Raw genomic sequence first — 16,714 nt, forward strand, 5'->3', positions numbered from 1 at the left:
AGGCATACCGACTACAGAATAGGAAGGATGCTAGCAAAAACATCAGAAAAGTTTAAAATGATACTTCGAGATTGTGTTAAGCAATTTTCAAACTATTTTGTTCACCCAGAACTTGATATTTAAATTGTTTCAATAAGTTGTGAAATATAGTACAAGTGAATCAATCAGTGAACGGTCAACCATTAATGCCCGACCTTGTAAGAGGGAACATGATCAACTGGACCGCAAAATGATTCCAGTCCGCGCCAGTCTGGTAGACTTCCGAGTTGTAGGTAACGCCGGGGCGGGTCTATAACGCCTTCTGCTGGACCAGCCCTGGAAGTGCTGACTTAAACATTTCATTAGGGTTATATATAACCAAAACCGTTCTACATTGGTAGGTGTTTAAAAAAAGGAATACAAACTACTGGAAAACATTTATGGAGACAAATTTATTATTTGACCTATTACCAGAACAGAAAATGTAATCTTTCAGCTGTTGAAAAAATATCTGAATGGTGACAAAATCTTTCAAACAATGTGTGCAAAAAACCCCAATGATAAAGTAATGGAACAAGATACATTAAGTTGATATCAAGATATTCACATTCGGTGATTGGCATTGAATTTTTCAGTTTCTCTCTGTAAAATATAACATGAAGTTTAGCAGCCACTAGAGTACTATCACCAGGACTAGACTGTTCACCTGGACAAATCTGCTGATGGTTTTTGCGCTGGTGTTAAGGTGTTATTTCAAAAACGCATACTGATTATTATTGTATTGTGTGAGTATGCATGATTGACTCACTGGTGTTACAGCCTCTGTCATGTGTCAACAGAACATAACCTGATAAGAATATCAAGGTGGACTCATAGAAGTCTTGTTGGAAATGTTTCTATAACCCCATGCTGTAGGCGGTCTGCCTGCTTGAACTTGTATTAACCCAGAAGGGCTTTAGACTGACTATTAATCAACAACTGTTCTTTGTTATTCATCTAAAAATCCCCTTTACACACAAATGATCAACAACCGCATTATCAACCCCTGGTAAAGCCCTTGGAGTCAATGTAAAGTAGCGAGATTATATATTTTCAGCAATGGGGTCTATGTTCAGTGGAAGGGTCTATGTTCAGTATAAAGATCTATGTTCAGCAGCGGGGTCTATGTTCAGCAGCAGGGTCTATGTTCAGCAGTGGGGTCTATGTTCAGCAGCGGGGTCCATATTCAACAGTGGGGTCTATGTTCAGTAGAAGGGTCGATGTTAAGCAGTGGGGAAGCACAGGATTTCAGACACAAACTTTGATGTCCAGTTGTGACCTGCCCTTCGCAAACTCCTTTAGCCTCTTGACTCCCTCCTTAGAAAACTTGTTGTCAAACAACCTAAAAAAAAACAGAAACACAACCGTTGGTAAGTTTCATGGTGTGTGTTGCAGGGTGTGTTGCAGGATGCGTGTTGAAGGGGGTTTGTTAGAGGAGTGTGTGTGCTCACCAGAGTTGCTCCAGAGTTGTATTCTCATTTAATGCTTTCATGAGGATTTCTGCTCCCTTATCAGTGACCTGGTTGTCCCGGAGCCTGATCAACAAAACAACAAAACTGTTGCAAATGTTGATTTACTTGACCAAAACACCCAGTCTGGAGTCTCTCCCAGACAGATGAACAGCCTAGATACCAATATACTGTCCATCAGCATTTGTTTGAAGATAGGATTTGTTCCTGCCAGTGTGAACTGACATACCAACGTGAACGAACGCCGGAAATGTAACAGTAGTGAGTCACAGATGGAGGGAAATCTCTGATCACAGATGACCAAACAGGCGGTTGAGCAGAAAACAGCCATGGTCACTCATCTCACCTGATATCTTTAAGTGTGCGATTGGTCTGCAACAGATCGGCGAGACAGCCCACACCGACGTCACCAATGTGATTGATGGCCATCCTAAAACCACAGAAAGATGGGCGGCAACTAGTTGTGACACGGTTTTCATAACAACGTTTATTGATGAACTGCAGGCTGTCAGAGCGTTGCTGTGTTACCTGAGGTCAACCACTGTTTTGTTGTCTTTCAGGCCCTCTGCAAGTACCCGGCAACCCTCACAACCCAGTTCGGTCGCCACCACCCTGGAGCCACGACACAGCATTCAGGGCACGCACAAGAAAACCTTCTAAACCACTTGGAAACGGAAACGATAAATCCCAAAAGACATGGGTTATGTGATTTCGGTCCATGATCGACCCTGTACTCACCACAGTCGCTCCACACGGCAGTCCGGGCTCTGCATGGCACACACCAACACCGCAGCTCCCTCTGGGCCCAGAGGATTCTGCCCCAGCCTTTACCGGAACAGAATACGGGAGATGAACACACCAGCAGGGTTTTAATGTTGCATGCGTGTCAAGAAACCTAAGCGGTTTCAACCACGATGCAGGAGATGATCTTCCTATTTTGTATTAAGCCTGATGCAGGGTGTTACACATGTCCTGGCCCACCTGAGGGTGCTGAAGAGCGGGAGAACAGGCAGCAGCCTGCGCAGGCCTTCTGCATCCAGCCCCTGGGCCTCCAGGTTCAGATCCTGCAGGTCTGGGATCAGCTGCAGCAGGAAGGTGAGCTCGCTCCAGTCCCTCTTGGCTGGATCAGACTGATCTGGGACCTGTTGTTGTGACAGAACCTGCAGCCAGCCTTGCAGACGCTGCGTGAGGCCTGGGTCCATGGCCTCATACAAACAGTGACATAGGTTGACCTGCCTCTCTGGACTCAGTCTGCCGCTCTGAAGCTGAGAGTGGAGCAGGTCCAGGAGAAAGGGAGGTGTAGAGGGAGGAGGAGAGGGGAGAGACACAGAGGGGGACCGTTGCGGGTGCCGTTTCTGTGATCTGCCCTGAAATAGTCCATTCAAGACGAACTGGGTCTGAGGTACCAACAGGCCAGAAACAAATCTATCCAAGCAGGGGGGAAAGAAGTTAAAATTATTGGAGAGGGGGAAAAAATCAAAGTGAGCTAACAAAGAGTTTGGTTAATGTTAATATATGGAATGAAGTGAACAAAATAACACAACACCACTTTTGTCTACTTAGTAGTATGTACCTTATGACTGTGCCTACCTGCAGAAAAGATCCATGTGACCGGACTGATGATGTCCACCCCAGGAAAAAGCCTTCTTGATGTACCTGCGCAAAAGCCATCGGGGCCTCAGCAGCTTATTTGCGGTAGAGGACAACAGTATGTGCAGGGAGACTGGAAACATGGCTACGCCAACAGCCTTCTTGGCCCCTGAGAACGGGTCTGAGCCAGAGAGGGCCTCCAGAACGTAGAACAGGGCTGCCAGGAACTCCTGCACACTGGTGTGGATAAAGTGGAAGCTCCTCTGGTAGGTCAGTGAGGCCCGGTCCTCTCGCAGAGTCTCCACCAAGAAGGCCTTGGACAGCCCGCTGCAGTCCAGCGAGAAGGAGGTCAGGTCAGCCTGGTCAAAGATGAAGCGCCGCTCCAGCAGGCCCTTGAACGCCATGGCTCCAAGGTCCCTCAGCAGGGGCTGCTGTTCCTGCAGAAGCCGCGGGGTCTCCTGGAGACGGTGAGGGCTGCAGGCCTCCTGACTTCGGCCTTCTCCGTGGAACACCAGAACAGACTTGAGGAAGCAGCAGTAGATCTCGGTGATGGTCACGGACTTGATGTGGCCGTTCATCAACATCACCCTGGGGACCGTGGCGGAGGAGAAGGTGGAGGCGGTCGGAGCCACTTCAGCTCCGTCACTGACAGCAGGGTCACTGGGGCCTGCGGGCGCTGCCACACCAGACAGAGGGCCGGAGGTTGTGGCGGGGACTTGGCCGAGGCAGCTGGCGAAACCGTCACACAGGGCAGTGGAAACAATCCAGCAGAAGGCCGGAATGCGACACATGAGCTGGAGTGGCTGATAGGACGACACAAACTCCCACACGACAGAGGCCGCCGGGGCTGAGTGGCAGCTCTGCTCAAAGTAGTGCCTCTGCTGCTCCGTGGAGAACCCCAGGACGCTGTAGAGCCGGTTCACAAGCAACGGAGGGATCTTGGAGATGGCATGGGGCCGTGAGGTGACCAGGATGGAAATGCCGGGCATGAGGTGACCCTTGATCAGGTTCACAACCATTTCACCCAGGCCCAGCTGCCGCCCTGGGTCCGAACACTTGGGGCTCCGCTCAAAGTCCAAGGGGAAGCGGAACTCATCGAGCCCGTCCAATATGAGGAGGACGCGGCCGGGCTGAGAGTCAACGACCCAGGCCAGGACAGGTTTGAGGTGGCTGTAGTGAATAAGCAGAAGCTCCTGTAGGCTCTGAGGCTCACTGAGCAGATTGAGCTCTCTGAATGATAGGGACAGGACTATTTTCTGGGAGTCAGAGTCCCTGGCCCACTCATGAACCAGGCGTCTCACCACAGTGGTCTTCCCACTGCCAGCCACCCCTGACAGCACGGTCAAGTCCTCCCCCGGGACAGACAGCACAGTCTGACAGAGATCCTTAAAAGTGCAGACCTGGTCCTGGCCCCTGAAGGCGTCCCCCACGGTAGCCGCCTCATGCTGGTGGCTCTGCAGGGGAACGGTGTAGCCCACACGCCTGGACAGCGTGATATCTGTAAAGGAACCGGCCCCATCTCCATCCTCTGAACCACTGCGTCTCCTAGTCCCGACGCTAAGGTAATCCACGGGACTATTGTGACGGCTTAATATGTCTTTGTGTCTCCTCAAGTGCTCCTGGATGTCGACCAGACCGGAACCACTGCCACCAGGTTCTAAGTCCTCAGGGAGGCATGCTGCCACCCTGCTCTCGGTGTCGGCTTCTACAGACCGAAGAATATGGAAGAAGGCTCGGCAGGCCTCCTCTCCTCGCCCGTACAGGACATCCAGCAGGGTCCTCATGCAGTCCCGCTCCCCCAGCCAACCTCCCCCTTTGATGAGGCTCAGGTCCTCCTCAGTGAGGGCGCCTATCTGGTAGAGACGCTGCTGTAGAAGGGTGACATTTTGGCTCCAGCTCTCCACCAAAAGGACACGACGCTCCTGCAAGGAGATACTGCATGGCCCCGCCTCCATCGTGGAAACCGCGGGTGAGGTTTTACGAGGAAGGGTTTGCCTGACAACTGTCCTCTCGTTCAGTAAAACACTAGTCAGCAAGTGGAAGTAGTTTTAATAAGTTAGCAAATGTTTTCTTCCTCTTTCCTTTCTCTAAGTTGATGCATTGTTTTAAGTGTAAGATGCAAATGTCGTTTCAGACACAATTTAACAGGTAGGCTTATATAATAAATGGTCGGAATTATAATGTTGGGGTGCTGGTTGTCAAACATGTCAACTACTTTAAATGCCAGTCATTTAGCAGAGCGATCGACTGTGCGTACATTTTAAGAAAACTAACGACATGGTACATTAATGTCTTATAGCCTACATTTATATTGTACTTTTAGCTACTAAAAGGCCAGTTGCACATCACTGTCAAATATATTTAGATTAGTCCTGTGTTGCTCGGATAGAAACTGTTCTTAAAAGCGCCAGTCGAGAAGGTTCAATGCCAAGTGAGATGTGAAACCAGTTCGAAGAAAGTATCAAAATGTTTGATATCACTGTTTTAAATCGCAATTAATATGTGCGTCTAACGAATAAATGACACTTCAAACATTCTGGAATTACGCATTCTCTATTTCAACGTAAAGATTAAATGTACATACATATGTATATATATATATAGGTCCTCCCTAGAAAGAAGGTAATCTACTGAGAGTTCAAGATTATATAACCTGTGCTACTATCCAGCCTCACACTAGCATTACGAGATACCTAAAGGTGTCAACAAGTGTAAATTCATAAAAAGTAAACAAAACATGAACAGCTACTGAAAATCGTCTTACCTCCACTGAAAGTGAAACCAGGAATGAAAACTCAAATGAATCAAAACGAATACATTCCCTACCAGCCAGGGACCACACATGAACTTAACTACTTTTAAGTTCGCGTCACAGAAGTGGATATTACCGTCATTTCATAAATAGGTGGTTTTCAGTCTATGAAAATGATTTTCGCCTGCCTTTGTGTCAATGTTGGTTTTGTGTGAAGTGGCGACCTTCTGAAATCCATAATTATCAGATATGCATAGGTGAAATACAACCTCGTTCCTGTTTTGCTCGATGACATGGGCATATTCTAAACACAACACTCCTCGTGTCCTCTTTCCTCGTATCATTTTAAAACTCATTGGATCACAAAGCCAGAGGGGAGAGAAGTTGACTTCCCGCAAAGAGGGTAGAATTGAGAAATGCCGTGTCTAAAGTGATTCGCTTGCCCTTGGCCGCCCTTTAAATTAACCTTGATTAAACTGCCAACGCCGCAACCGTTAAACGTAGGCTAAAGCCCTTTGTGTTAATTTTGAATAATACGCTAAGGCAGAAAAAACTATTTAAAACGCAAGACTAGAGATTGTATCAAGTTCCGCATGACAGTTGTGGATTGCGTCACTCTGTACATTCCCAAGATCCAAACCCAATGTTGCAATTTGCAGTGTGGGTATTTCAGATGTTCTGGGCAGGGGCTAATATTTCTCATTAAATTCAGAGTCGCCTGAGCCAAAATTTGACAATATATGTTAGGCCACAAAACGTTTCCGATTCGCTTAAGAGGCTGAATTTTAGACTCAATACAATGCACGTTTATATACATATTAACATAGCCGCGGGAAGGTGTTTAGATCAGAGGCTGCTGATGATGGCTGGCAGTGGGGGGTACTCAACATATATCCAAAGGACGAACACTGCCAGAGCCCACACAAAATTACCTCCAGCGGGGATTAAATCTGTGGTACGGCTGCACTGATATATTACGTCCCAGAGGTTCTCAATTGGATTCAGGTCTGGGGAACGTGAGGGCCAGTCAATGGCATCAATGCCTTCGTCATCCAGGAACTGCCTACACACTCTGGCCCATGAGCCCGGGCATTGTCCTGCACCAGGAGGAATCCAGGGCCCACTGCACTACACTGTAAACCCTAATGTATTTCTTACTCAAATGTTTCTACTAAGGGTAACTCAAAGTTAGAGAAATGTTGCCAATTACTTAAAATGTTTATGAAACTGTTCCCAGCATGCTCTGCCTCAGGTTGATATCTTGGAATGGTTTTATTATCCTTTTTATGCATGGACATTGAATGATCGATTCATCTTAGCTACACAAACATCAAACACATACATTTGTCTAAAGTAATCCAATCATTTAGTCAAACATATATTTTGCACCCACAACTGAAATTATTGTAACAATTATAAAAATATTCCTGTCAAAACTTGTGTTGGATATCAATAGGAATTTTGCATTCCTTTGCAAGCCAGTGCCTTGTGGGTAGCTTTGCGAAAGTCTGGTTAAGTTCCCAGGTTTTCCCAGAAAGATCAGCAGAAGCAGTTATTTCATTTTTGGAAACCTGGGGATTTCCTGAAAATTTCTTTAACCAGGGCTAGTGTATTTTGAGGACATTAGAAATAATAGTCCATGAACTAGGTGGGTTGCAATTCAAAATAAAGATTTATGGGAGATGTTAGGTATTCACAATTGACTATTTCATAACAGTCAATAAAGTGAACTTAGAGAATAAATGTGTTCAATAACCATGTCTCTGTCTTTAACAAATACAGTCATGGGTGGTAACTCTAGAGTTCACTTGAAAGGGAAATGCATATTGGGAAATAATTTTCCTCTATATTTCTATGTACAGTAAACTTGAAATAAAAATGAACTATTAAGTTCCAATAAATTGTCATTTATAAGTAATTACTTACTTAACAAAATTAAGTTAGTTGACTTAAATATTTTAATGTAATCAGTTTCCACAAAAGTTTTGATTATTCTGAAGTTATTGTAGAGGTCTGTGCAACCATCCAAGGATATGCCTCCACAGACCATCATTGACCCACCGCCAAACTAGTCCTGCTGGATGATGTTGCAATCAATTAATCAATCAAATGTATTTATAAAGCCCTTTTTACATCAGCAGTTGTCACAAAGTGGTTTTACAAAACACCCGGCCTTAAACCCAAGGAGCAAACAACAGTGTTGAATTTCAATGGCTAGGAAAAACTCCCTAAGGCCGAAATTTAAGAAGAAACCTAGAGAGGAACCAGGCTCAGAGGGGTGACAAGTCCTCTTCTGGCTGTGGCGGGTGAACATATTAAGAGTACAAAGTGTAATAATGAATAAATGCATGTGGGCTGCGTCCAGAATCTATTTCAATCTAGTCCAGGTCGGAAGCATGACCAGATGGACAGGGACAATGCGGGCCGGGGGGTGTCAGCAGAGTGGCGTCTGAAATTGTCAGGTATCGTCTTGATCTGCAATACAACCGGGAGGACCTTCGACAGGGACAGCAACGAGTCTTTCAAGCCTGGTACTCCGGAGGTGTGGGCCGGCCAAGACCTCATTTCCTCCTAAGTTTAAAACAGGGCAGGGGACAGGGGAAATGTAGAAAATGCATTCCTCAGATCTACAAGGATTTATAGTGAAGAAGGAGAACTGACCCTACTCCCCCAGCACAGTAACATAGCAGCATAAGACCTTGGGGATGAGACCGGGGTTGCAGGCAGCATAACGTTCACCATGGTGTCTCCAGACTCTTTCATGTCTGTCATGTGCTCAGTGTGAACCTGCTCTCATCTGTGAAGAGAACGGGGCACCAGTAGCGGACCTGCCAATCAAGTTGCACAGTGCTGGGCTGTGAGCACAGGTCCCACTAGAGCAGTGTCTCCCAACCTTTTTCAGTTACTGTACCCCCAAAATGTTTTTGCACTGCTTTCAGTACCCCTGAAGTACCCCCTCATGTTAATTTCACTAGTAAGTCTATGGTGTCATGAGTGTTTTCAAGTACCCCCTGTGGAGAGGCCAAGTACCCCCAGGGGTCCTAGTAGCCCTGGTTGGGAACCACTGCACTAGAGGACATCAGGCCCTAGTGCCACCCTCATGAAGTCTGTTTCTGACAGTTTAGTTAGAAACATGCACACCAGTAGCCCGCTGGAGGTCATTTTGTAGTTCTCTGGCAGAGCTCCTCCCGTTCCTCCTCGCACAAGGAGCAGATACTGGTCCTGCTGCAGGGTTGATGCACTTGTACGGCCCTGTCCAGTTCTCCTTGTGTAACGGCCCATCTCCTGGTATCTCCTCCATGCTCTTGGGACTGTATTGGGAGACACAGCAAGCCTTCTTGCGATGGCACGTATGGACGTGCCATCCTGGAGGGACTGGACTGCCTGTGCAACCTGAATGGGCTGCAGGCTCTGCCCCATGCTGCCAGTAGTGACATGGACACTAGCAAAATGCAAAACTAGAGAAGAATCAGCCAGGAAGGATAAGGAGAGAGCAATTGTCTGTGGCCACCACCTGCAAAACCATTCAATTTTTGGGGGTTGCCTGTCCAGTGCACCTGCTGTCACTTTTATTTGCACCAAAACAGAAGACATTGATTCACAATTGCTTCCTATCTGGACAGATTGATATCCCTAAAGTTTGACTTGGTGTTATACTGTGATGATTACATGTTCCCTTTATTTTATTTAGCAGTGCAGTATGGAAATATGCTGATCTTGCATTGGATTGTGAAAGAATTGCAAAAAATGGCAAGTTGCCAGCTAGGTTTCCATACCATGTAAGCAGTCAATGTAATTTTGTAATCTTGTTGGAAAAAACTTAATGAAAGAACCTCTTAAAGGAACCAGACTGAATCATTTATCATTGGTAAGTTTATTTTGAAATGGTATTATTTGATCTTAGTGTGTTGTAATTCTACATGACGGTTGATGCTATAATTTAGGATTCACACCATGTGCATTGTATGATTAAAACACAGGACTTGGTTTGAGACAGGCTTTACAAAGAAGCTTGTATGGCATTTAAAAGGGGGAATATGTCGTGATGTTTCTTACTGATTTTGTTACAAAACTGGTTGTATTTCTCTTAAACTCAAGGCACATAAGCAACATACAGATATCGAGCAGGACAAGCACGTTCTTTTCACGAATCCTGACTTGGCTCACATCTCTAATTACAGCGTAGGACACGCAAGCCTGAGCCCACAAGTGTTTGTGCGGATTGACAAACGTTGTGGTTGTACAAAAAAAGAACAGCATAAGCCGATCGCAACAAAACAACAGGCCGGCTAAAATAACACGTCCAAACAGGAAAGGAGTAACATTTAATTGACATGACAATCACACAACAGACAATGAATTTACAGACATTTCGTCTGCTATTGTTTCTTTGGCTAGTGTCAGTGCATCAATACACCGGTATTTAGGCATATTGCACCTGTTTTACCATTCGTTCATTCATTGGGTTGTCAGCTGTACACACTTCGGAAGGAGTAGAGGCAAAGCAAAGAATCAGCAGCACGCAAACTGAAAAACTGAACGCCGGAGAGAACGGTTTAGATTAAATGCTGGAAATGTAGTGTCATGTGAGATCCTTTCAACAGCCCCCCCCCTTTCAGTTCTGGCAAAGTGTTCCTAAGGAAGTTACAGTTTATCAAGGCAATTCATGTGCTTTCTTTGAACAGGAGGCCCTTGGCTATGATTATATCCTATGATATAGTATAAAACACCTGGAGTGGCTTGACCGCTAAAACTAGTCTGCCCTTTTTGCATGGGGTCTCATCTCAAAATAAGGAGCTGGGATTTAACATGCCAATGAAAATGGCAGCGCATTCAGAGAGCAGAGCTGTTTGCAAGTGGTATGTTCTTGGTTGGTAAGTATAATTTTGGCCCGATATTTACACAGCCCAACAATACAGATGAATTCGATATCAAACTTCAACGCATCCTCAACGGTAGTGTACGAAAATGCGGTAAATAAGCAGTGACAGTTCTCACGGTTACTGTTAGTAACCTGACGAGCTGCCACAAAAATCCACAGCATGACCACGGGGAGGCAGCCAGAAACCTTCATACGTGGTAAAGAAAATTGATCCTCACGTATTTTCCTAAATGCTTAACGTCCAAGTCTGTACACACTTGTCGACTATTGAATCCTTTTACACTGTAATGTGATTTGAAATGCGTTTGCAGTACGAAACACTCCCTCTGACGAGTCGTCTTCAAGGCCACCCGGATGGTATACAATAAGTTTAGCTTTTTAACAGCAGTTGACTCAACATTCCCAGTCTTCATTGTTTAAATGTTGTTTCAACAACAAAATAATCCATTAACGCTTACTTAGTAAAGGAGAAAGGCACACTTTTGGGCACACGTTTAAAAAATAAATGCAAACACTAATCCGTTCTCTCAATTTTCCCCATTTTCCTTCTTTTGCCTTTTTCCTTGATCTCTTTTTCACGTGCTTATTCTTTAAGTCTGTTGTCTAAAAATGAAGACCATAACCGCTGTTCACCATGGTGTTTCCAGTATGAACACCATTAGCTATGCCGTTTCCAGTGTAAACACCTTAACTGGTGCTTTAACTGGTCTCAGTTCAACATTCTGCTCACCATAATGCGTTGTTTTATGCTATAATTTGGGCTCCGTGATCTACAAATCATGATGAATGATGTAGCGAGTAGCACTGCACAGGCCAAACCTACTGGCCTGTGTGCTCTGTTCAAAAAGTCACACTTACATAGGACTTCGCTGGCGACATGCCATTGGAACAAACACCTCAGAGATATTGTGTCAGAGATGAAAGAAGCAAGAAATGGGTTCTTTGTTATGGACTTCTCTACCAAGTTCTCTGCTCCCCGATAGCTCATTACGAGGCTAGCCTACATACCCTCAGCCATGTACTATATCTTCCACACAGCACAAGCACCTGCCCCAGACAGTTAGAAGTTTACAAAAACTCAGGAAAGACTGTGAAGACAGAATGGAAGATAAAAAGCGAAGGAGACAGACTAATGCTTAACCCTGATTTTTCATAGACAACACCACCCATGTCATCTCTCTCAATCTCCCAATATCCACTCATTGTTCTCTTGGTCATGTTACCAATTTAAGCAAGATCGACATAATGGTGCAGGAAAAATGCACTAACATTGTTATCCCTTGGCATCATATATAAAAATCACAATGTTCAAATAAAAATAAGTATTAATCCCCAAAATATATAAACATAAATATCAGTTAGTTTCTCTGGACTATTTCTTAATTGGAAGCCATTGGTGTAGCGAGAGCTGGCATTTGATTGGCGTATGCAGAGCCGGGTCTGCGGCTGTGATTGGTGAATAGGAGCGTATTTCCAGGAAGGACCTCCAATGGCGCAGTCAGGTGATGGCCATCATCTGGAGTTCAGTCGAGGGGCCGTCTGAAACAGTATAGGAAGGATGTCAATGGTTAACATTAACCATAACCATAGGCTGTAAAACAACCAATCATTAAATCGCAATATCAAAGCCATCTTTACAGTGTTGAACAACTGTGTCCATCTGACCTACACCTGTAAGAAGATTTCAAAACAACTCATCATGAAACAGTCATTTCCCCTTCTGTATACTTCACTCATCAACCACGACAGCAGTCATCCTGAGGAGGACGGGAGAGCTGGCATACTGTACTGAGCACTACTGCAGAACTGGAAATCATCCATCAATCAAGCGTGAGTCAAATCATGCAGTAGTGATGATCCAACCTACTGTGTTAGTTCTGCTGTGGAGGACTGTGGCTCTATATCCCTCCGTTATGCCGACTCACCACTGAGAGGTGGCCATTCTTCGCCTTGGCAACAAGCAGCTCAGAACCAGAGGTGAAGTCAATGGTTCCCTCTTTTCCGTGGCCCACCGTGAATGTTATGCTGAGGGATTGGATCGAGGGAGGGCGGGAAAGACAGAGAGAAGAGACATTTACGGTCAAAAGAAAACGAATCGCTCACTTATATAACATGAAATCCCAGACACCAGTGACCCCCCCCCCGCCCCAACACCATGCCTAGGGTCAACGCAACAACCCACCTTCCCTGGTTGATGTTGATGCTGTGGATCTTGTCCGCGCAGATGGCCACCTTGGTCAGGGTTTCGATGATGTGGTCACTCTGCAACACCACGTCACCCTGCAGGACATTATGGGAAGCAGCTCGTGTTAGCCACGCGACTTCCGTACGGGACAACAGTTGTACTTGGCTAACCCCTTCAACTGTCCTGACCTAACGATCCTTCTGTTAACACACCACTCGACTTCTCCTAACCTGCCGAATGAAGTAACTTGTGTGACGTTAGTTGCATCCCGTCTAATCAAAATGGGAGATTGGACACATCTGAATAAAAATAAGTATTAATCCCCAAAATATATAAACATAAATATTTTCTCTGAACTAATTCTTAAACAACGGCTGCGTTTATGAATGGACGAAGGTCGACCTGTTCGCCTCACCTTCTGTTTGTTGTCTTCGGTTGGCACGTGCAGAACAAAGACGCCATCACTCAGAGAGCTGACAGAGATACCTGAGGACAGACAGATGTATAGACAAATAAGCCTCACAAAGTTGAATGCAGAAAGGCCTATGATAGGAACAACCGGATTGAAACTCAGTTCCCCTCAGCCGCTTCAGACAGCAAATGGAAGTTGATCAGAAAAATAACACTGACCCCCCCAAATCCCTCATCTGCCCCTGTTCGTGTGACCTCTAACCTTTGAGGGATGCGTAGTCGATGCGCTGTTTGAGTTTGCCCTCCTCCACGATGAAGGCACTGTTGGAGGTCAGCAACAACTGCCTGTTCCGAGCCTTGTAGCCCTTCCTGTCGTACTTGGTCACTGGGACGGCATACTGAGGAGGAAGAGGACGACGGTGACTGTGGGTAGTGTTACACAACAAACCCCCTCGGGGATGTTGTCCGTTATCAGATAGGGGAGAGGGACAGCAGGACAGCCGGTCAGATTGAAATGTGTGAGCCGCGGGGTCCGCAGCACTCAAAGCTCCACCAGTGGTTCAAATCTGCGGTCCATCAACAGCAGCCCCTGGACAAACACCCCTGATTCAATAGATTTAGGAGCTCCATCAGGTGTAGTTCTCCAGGCACTGCTGTTGGTGCACTGCTGTTGGACACACACCACAAAACCCCCTTACATCACTGGTGTTGAGGATCAACACGTTCATATCGTGTACATGGAGAACATGAGGACAATGGACCAACCTTCATCTTCTCATTGCCAAGTGACTGCAACACCTTGGGGTTAATCTCCTCTCCGTCTGGAAAAAAAGATGTACGTTCAAAACCTTTATCGAATGTTTTCTGTGTGTGTGTGTGTGTGTGTGTGTTCTAATCAGAGATACTCACTGAGCCGTGTGCCCACAAAGAGCTTCGGGACACTTTGAGGATAGTTGTCCTTCTTGTCTTTGAAGATCTCACTGGCCACCATTTTCTGTTCCAACTTCAATGACGGAGAGCAAAGGCAAACAGTTTTGAGAAAGGTCACATTGCTGAGACAACGACCAAGCTGAGACAACGACCAAGCTCTTTACATGGACAGTCTTTTTACAGGCACAAAGCTTTGGGGTGCCCCACACTTTCGCTGGACAAGTACACCCATCCTACTGATAATCTGTGAGTTACTACACCTGATGTTTCCACTCAGGGTTGATCTTCTTGCAGTAGCGCCAAACCATGTTCTGCATGTTCATTTTCCGCAGCAGTTCTGACGCCTGTCAAACAGAAAATGACACAGAACATTTAAACGTGAGCTACATTCAGTCGCCAAGGCAAATCCCTCAACTTAGTTAGCATTCAAATGCTAGCCTTCGGGACTTCAACCAAGTCTGAGCCAAAGTGCTGCTCATGTGGGACTTAAAAAACATCCTGAATGGATTTGTGTCCTAGGTGGCGCTGCGTTACCTCAACGAGAGCCGCCGGGGGTGTGGGCCAACTCTTGTCCAGGACTGTCTTTGGGAGGTTCTTGCGTAGCTTAATCAGGAAGGAGTAGCGCACGTAGTCCAGGAAGTACTCGTTCTCGGGACAACGCTCCTTATGGCGGTAGATGAATCCCTTGATGAACCTGAGGGAGAAGGAGACAGGGAAAAATAAGGGGGGAATGGGAGGAAGTGAGGGATGAACAGAAAGTTAGTGGGGTACATTCATCAACAAACTACAAATACATAGAAACCACAGGAAAGACTCATGGGAGATATTAGGGCTGTCACGATATCAGGTTTTCACTACACGATTATCGTTTACACTCAATATACAAGTGTAGGAAGGTAGAGAGAGTCTGTAACTGTAGTCTTACAAATAAAAAAATTAAAGCAGACAAAAACAGCAATTACAATGAATGGACAGTGAAAAGGCAACCATATGAACTGATAAACACAAGATCCACAAAGCCTAACACCAAGAGACGTTTTGTAAAAATACAACAAATATTCACAGGCTACGAAAATGTTGTCTTTGCTGATCTCTCTCAGGGGTTCTAGTGGCGCTAACAAGTTAATTTCCGTGCCTGTGTATAGGCCCAGACTCCCAGTTTAAGCACATGTATCGTTTGTCAATAGGTGAGATGAATAAGCTATTAGAAAAACCAAGAGGAGTTTTTGGAAAAATACAAAGTAATATTTGCCTAGTGAATACAATATCATGTGTATTACTAACGTGATATCCATATTTCATTTTTTACATATCACGGTTATCAATACCAGTATATCACAATGCCCCTAGTATATATACACACTTGATAAATGCCTTCCACAAGTTCCTCCACATGGAAACAAGTCGTATAACTTTGCTAATCAAAGTGACCCCTTGGGGGACTCCGTGGGGACTCACCTGCGGATGGAGTCGACCGCCTGCCTCTTACGCTGTGCCCTCCGCCGGGCCAGAATGCCTTTCCACCATGACTGGATCATAACGGCTGGAGACGGACACAAGGTTGGTGAATTTCCTTTACACGTACCAGGTGTTCACTGACAAACAGAAGCTAACGGAATTGCGGTCTTACCTGACGACCGGAGTTTGCGGTATTTGGTCTTCTGGGTGTAGCCTTTCCAGCCGGACTGCAGTTTGGTGGCTAAAGAGAGAAACAGATGTTTAGGTTCTCTATCACCCCAATAAACACAACTACGGGACTGCGGTCCAGATTGGGACCCGGAAATGGATAAATACAGACCTCAGGTCCCAACCAAAATGACAAACTTGGGCATTGACCACTGGCATCATGTAAACACTCAGTACATGATAAATCCATGTAGACAGCAGGTCAGGGCTGGCCCCTAACAGCATGCAATCTCACTCTGTCTTAGTTCAATTTCACTTAATTGGCATGAGAACACGTGTTTACATTGCCAAAGCAAGTCGAAAATGCCCAAAACAATACAAAGCCACTCACTCTCTGAGTCTGTTTGTCAACTTTCTCTCACCTAGGCTGTGTTTCCTGGTTTCTAATGCGTCTTCTGTGGCGAAGAGGGTCTTTGGAAAACGGATGAAAATCTTGGATCTGTGAAGGACACCAAGGGCTTTTATACAACACACACAGCCCGCCAGACTCCCAGTCAGCCAGCCAGCAATGCCGCCAGTCAGTCAGTCAGCCAGCCAGCCAATCAGGCAGCAACGCCGTCAGCCAGCCAGCCAGCCAGCGCGTGTGTGCACTGGGGGGGATTTTGTGCAGGCTTGATAAGATAATTGACTTTGGTCACTTAAGTGTTTCCCACAGACTGACTTATGTGATTAGCTGAAGATTAAGAGGGTATGGAACTTGTTGGGAGGGTGGGATGTGGCTAAATGTCACTAGAATCATTTTGTGTGTGTGTGTGTGTGTGTGTGTGTGTGTGTGTGTGTGTGCGCGTGTA

At 45.7% G+C, this 16,714-nt stretch overlaps 2 protein-coding genes across 7 annotated transcripts in view; both read right to left on the reverse strand.

Annotated features, from left to right (window-relative positions):
- Window positions 1-412: 412 nt before the first annotated feature.
- On the reverse strand, window positions 413-6,457 carry si:dkey-118k5.3 (NLR family CARD domain-containing protein 3). Its single transcript, XM_010893795.3, has 8 exons — window positions 5,842-6,457; window positions 3,078-5,102; window positions 2,469-2,912; window positions 2,226-2,312; window positions 2,016-2,099; window positions 1,834-1,917; window positions 1,470-1,553; window positions 413-1,360 (listed from the first exon to the last, which is right to left on the reverse strand). Exons 1-8 carry the CDS (start codon window positions 5,919-5,921, stop codon window positions 1,267-1,269), a joined length of 2,982 nt encoding a protein of 993 aa, XP_010892097.1. The 5' UTR covers window positions 5,922-6,457; the 3' UTR covers window positions 413-1,266.
- A 3,227-nt stretch (window positions 6,458-9,684) lies between these two features.
- The window catches only part of myo1cb (myosin Ic, paralog b), a 50,964-nt gene continuing 43,934 nt past the window's right edge, over window positions 9,685-16,714 (reverse strand). For 5 of the 6 annotated variants that reach the window (XM_010893801.4, XM_034291607.1, XM_010893800.4 and 2 more), the window contains 12 exons: window positions 16,286-16,362; window positions 15,868-15,936; window positions 15,696-15,780; window positions 14,772-14,931; window positions 14,498-14,581; window positions 14,217-14,310; window positions 14,073-14,128; window positions 13,570-13,705; window positions 13,312-13,382; window positions 12,894-12,991; window positions 12,579-12,736; window positions 9,685-12,250 (listed from right to left, as the gene is read on the reverse strand). In XM_010893801.4, coding sequence (XP_010892103.1) covers window positions 12,610-12,736; window positions 12,894-12,991; window positions 13,312-13,382; window positions 13,570-13,705; window positions 14,073-14,128; window positions 14,217-14,310; window positions 14,498-14,581; window positions 14,772-14,931; window positions 15,696-15,780; window positions 15,868-15,936; window positions 16,286-16,362 — 1,057 coding nt within the window. In that variant the 3' untranslated portion in view covers window positions 9,685-12,250; window positions 12,579-12,609. The remainder of the gene's footprint in view (window positions 12,251-12,578; window positions 12,737-12,893; window positions 12,992-13,311; window positions 13,383-13,569; window positions 13,706-14,072; window positions 14,129-14,216; window positions 14,311-14,497; window positions 14,582-14,771; window positions 14,932-15,695; window positions 15,781-15,867; window positions 15,937-16,285; window positions 16,363-16,714) is intronic. The other variant, XM_034291606.1, reaches the window with a different exon arrangement.

This window comes from Esox lucius, chromosome 1 (genome assembly GCF_011004845.1).
Source record: "Esox lucius isolate fEsoLuc1 chromosome 1, fEsoLuc1.pri, whole genome shotgun sequence".
NCBI classification, from domain to species: domain Eukaryota; kingdom Metazoa; phylum Chordata; class Actinopteri; order Esociformes; family Esocidae; genus Esox; species Esox lucius.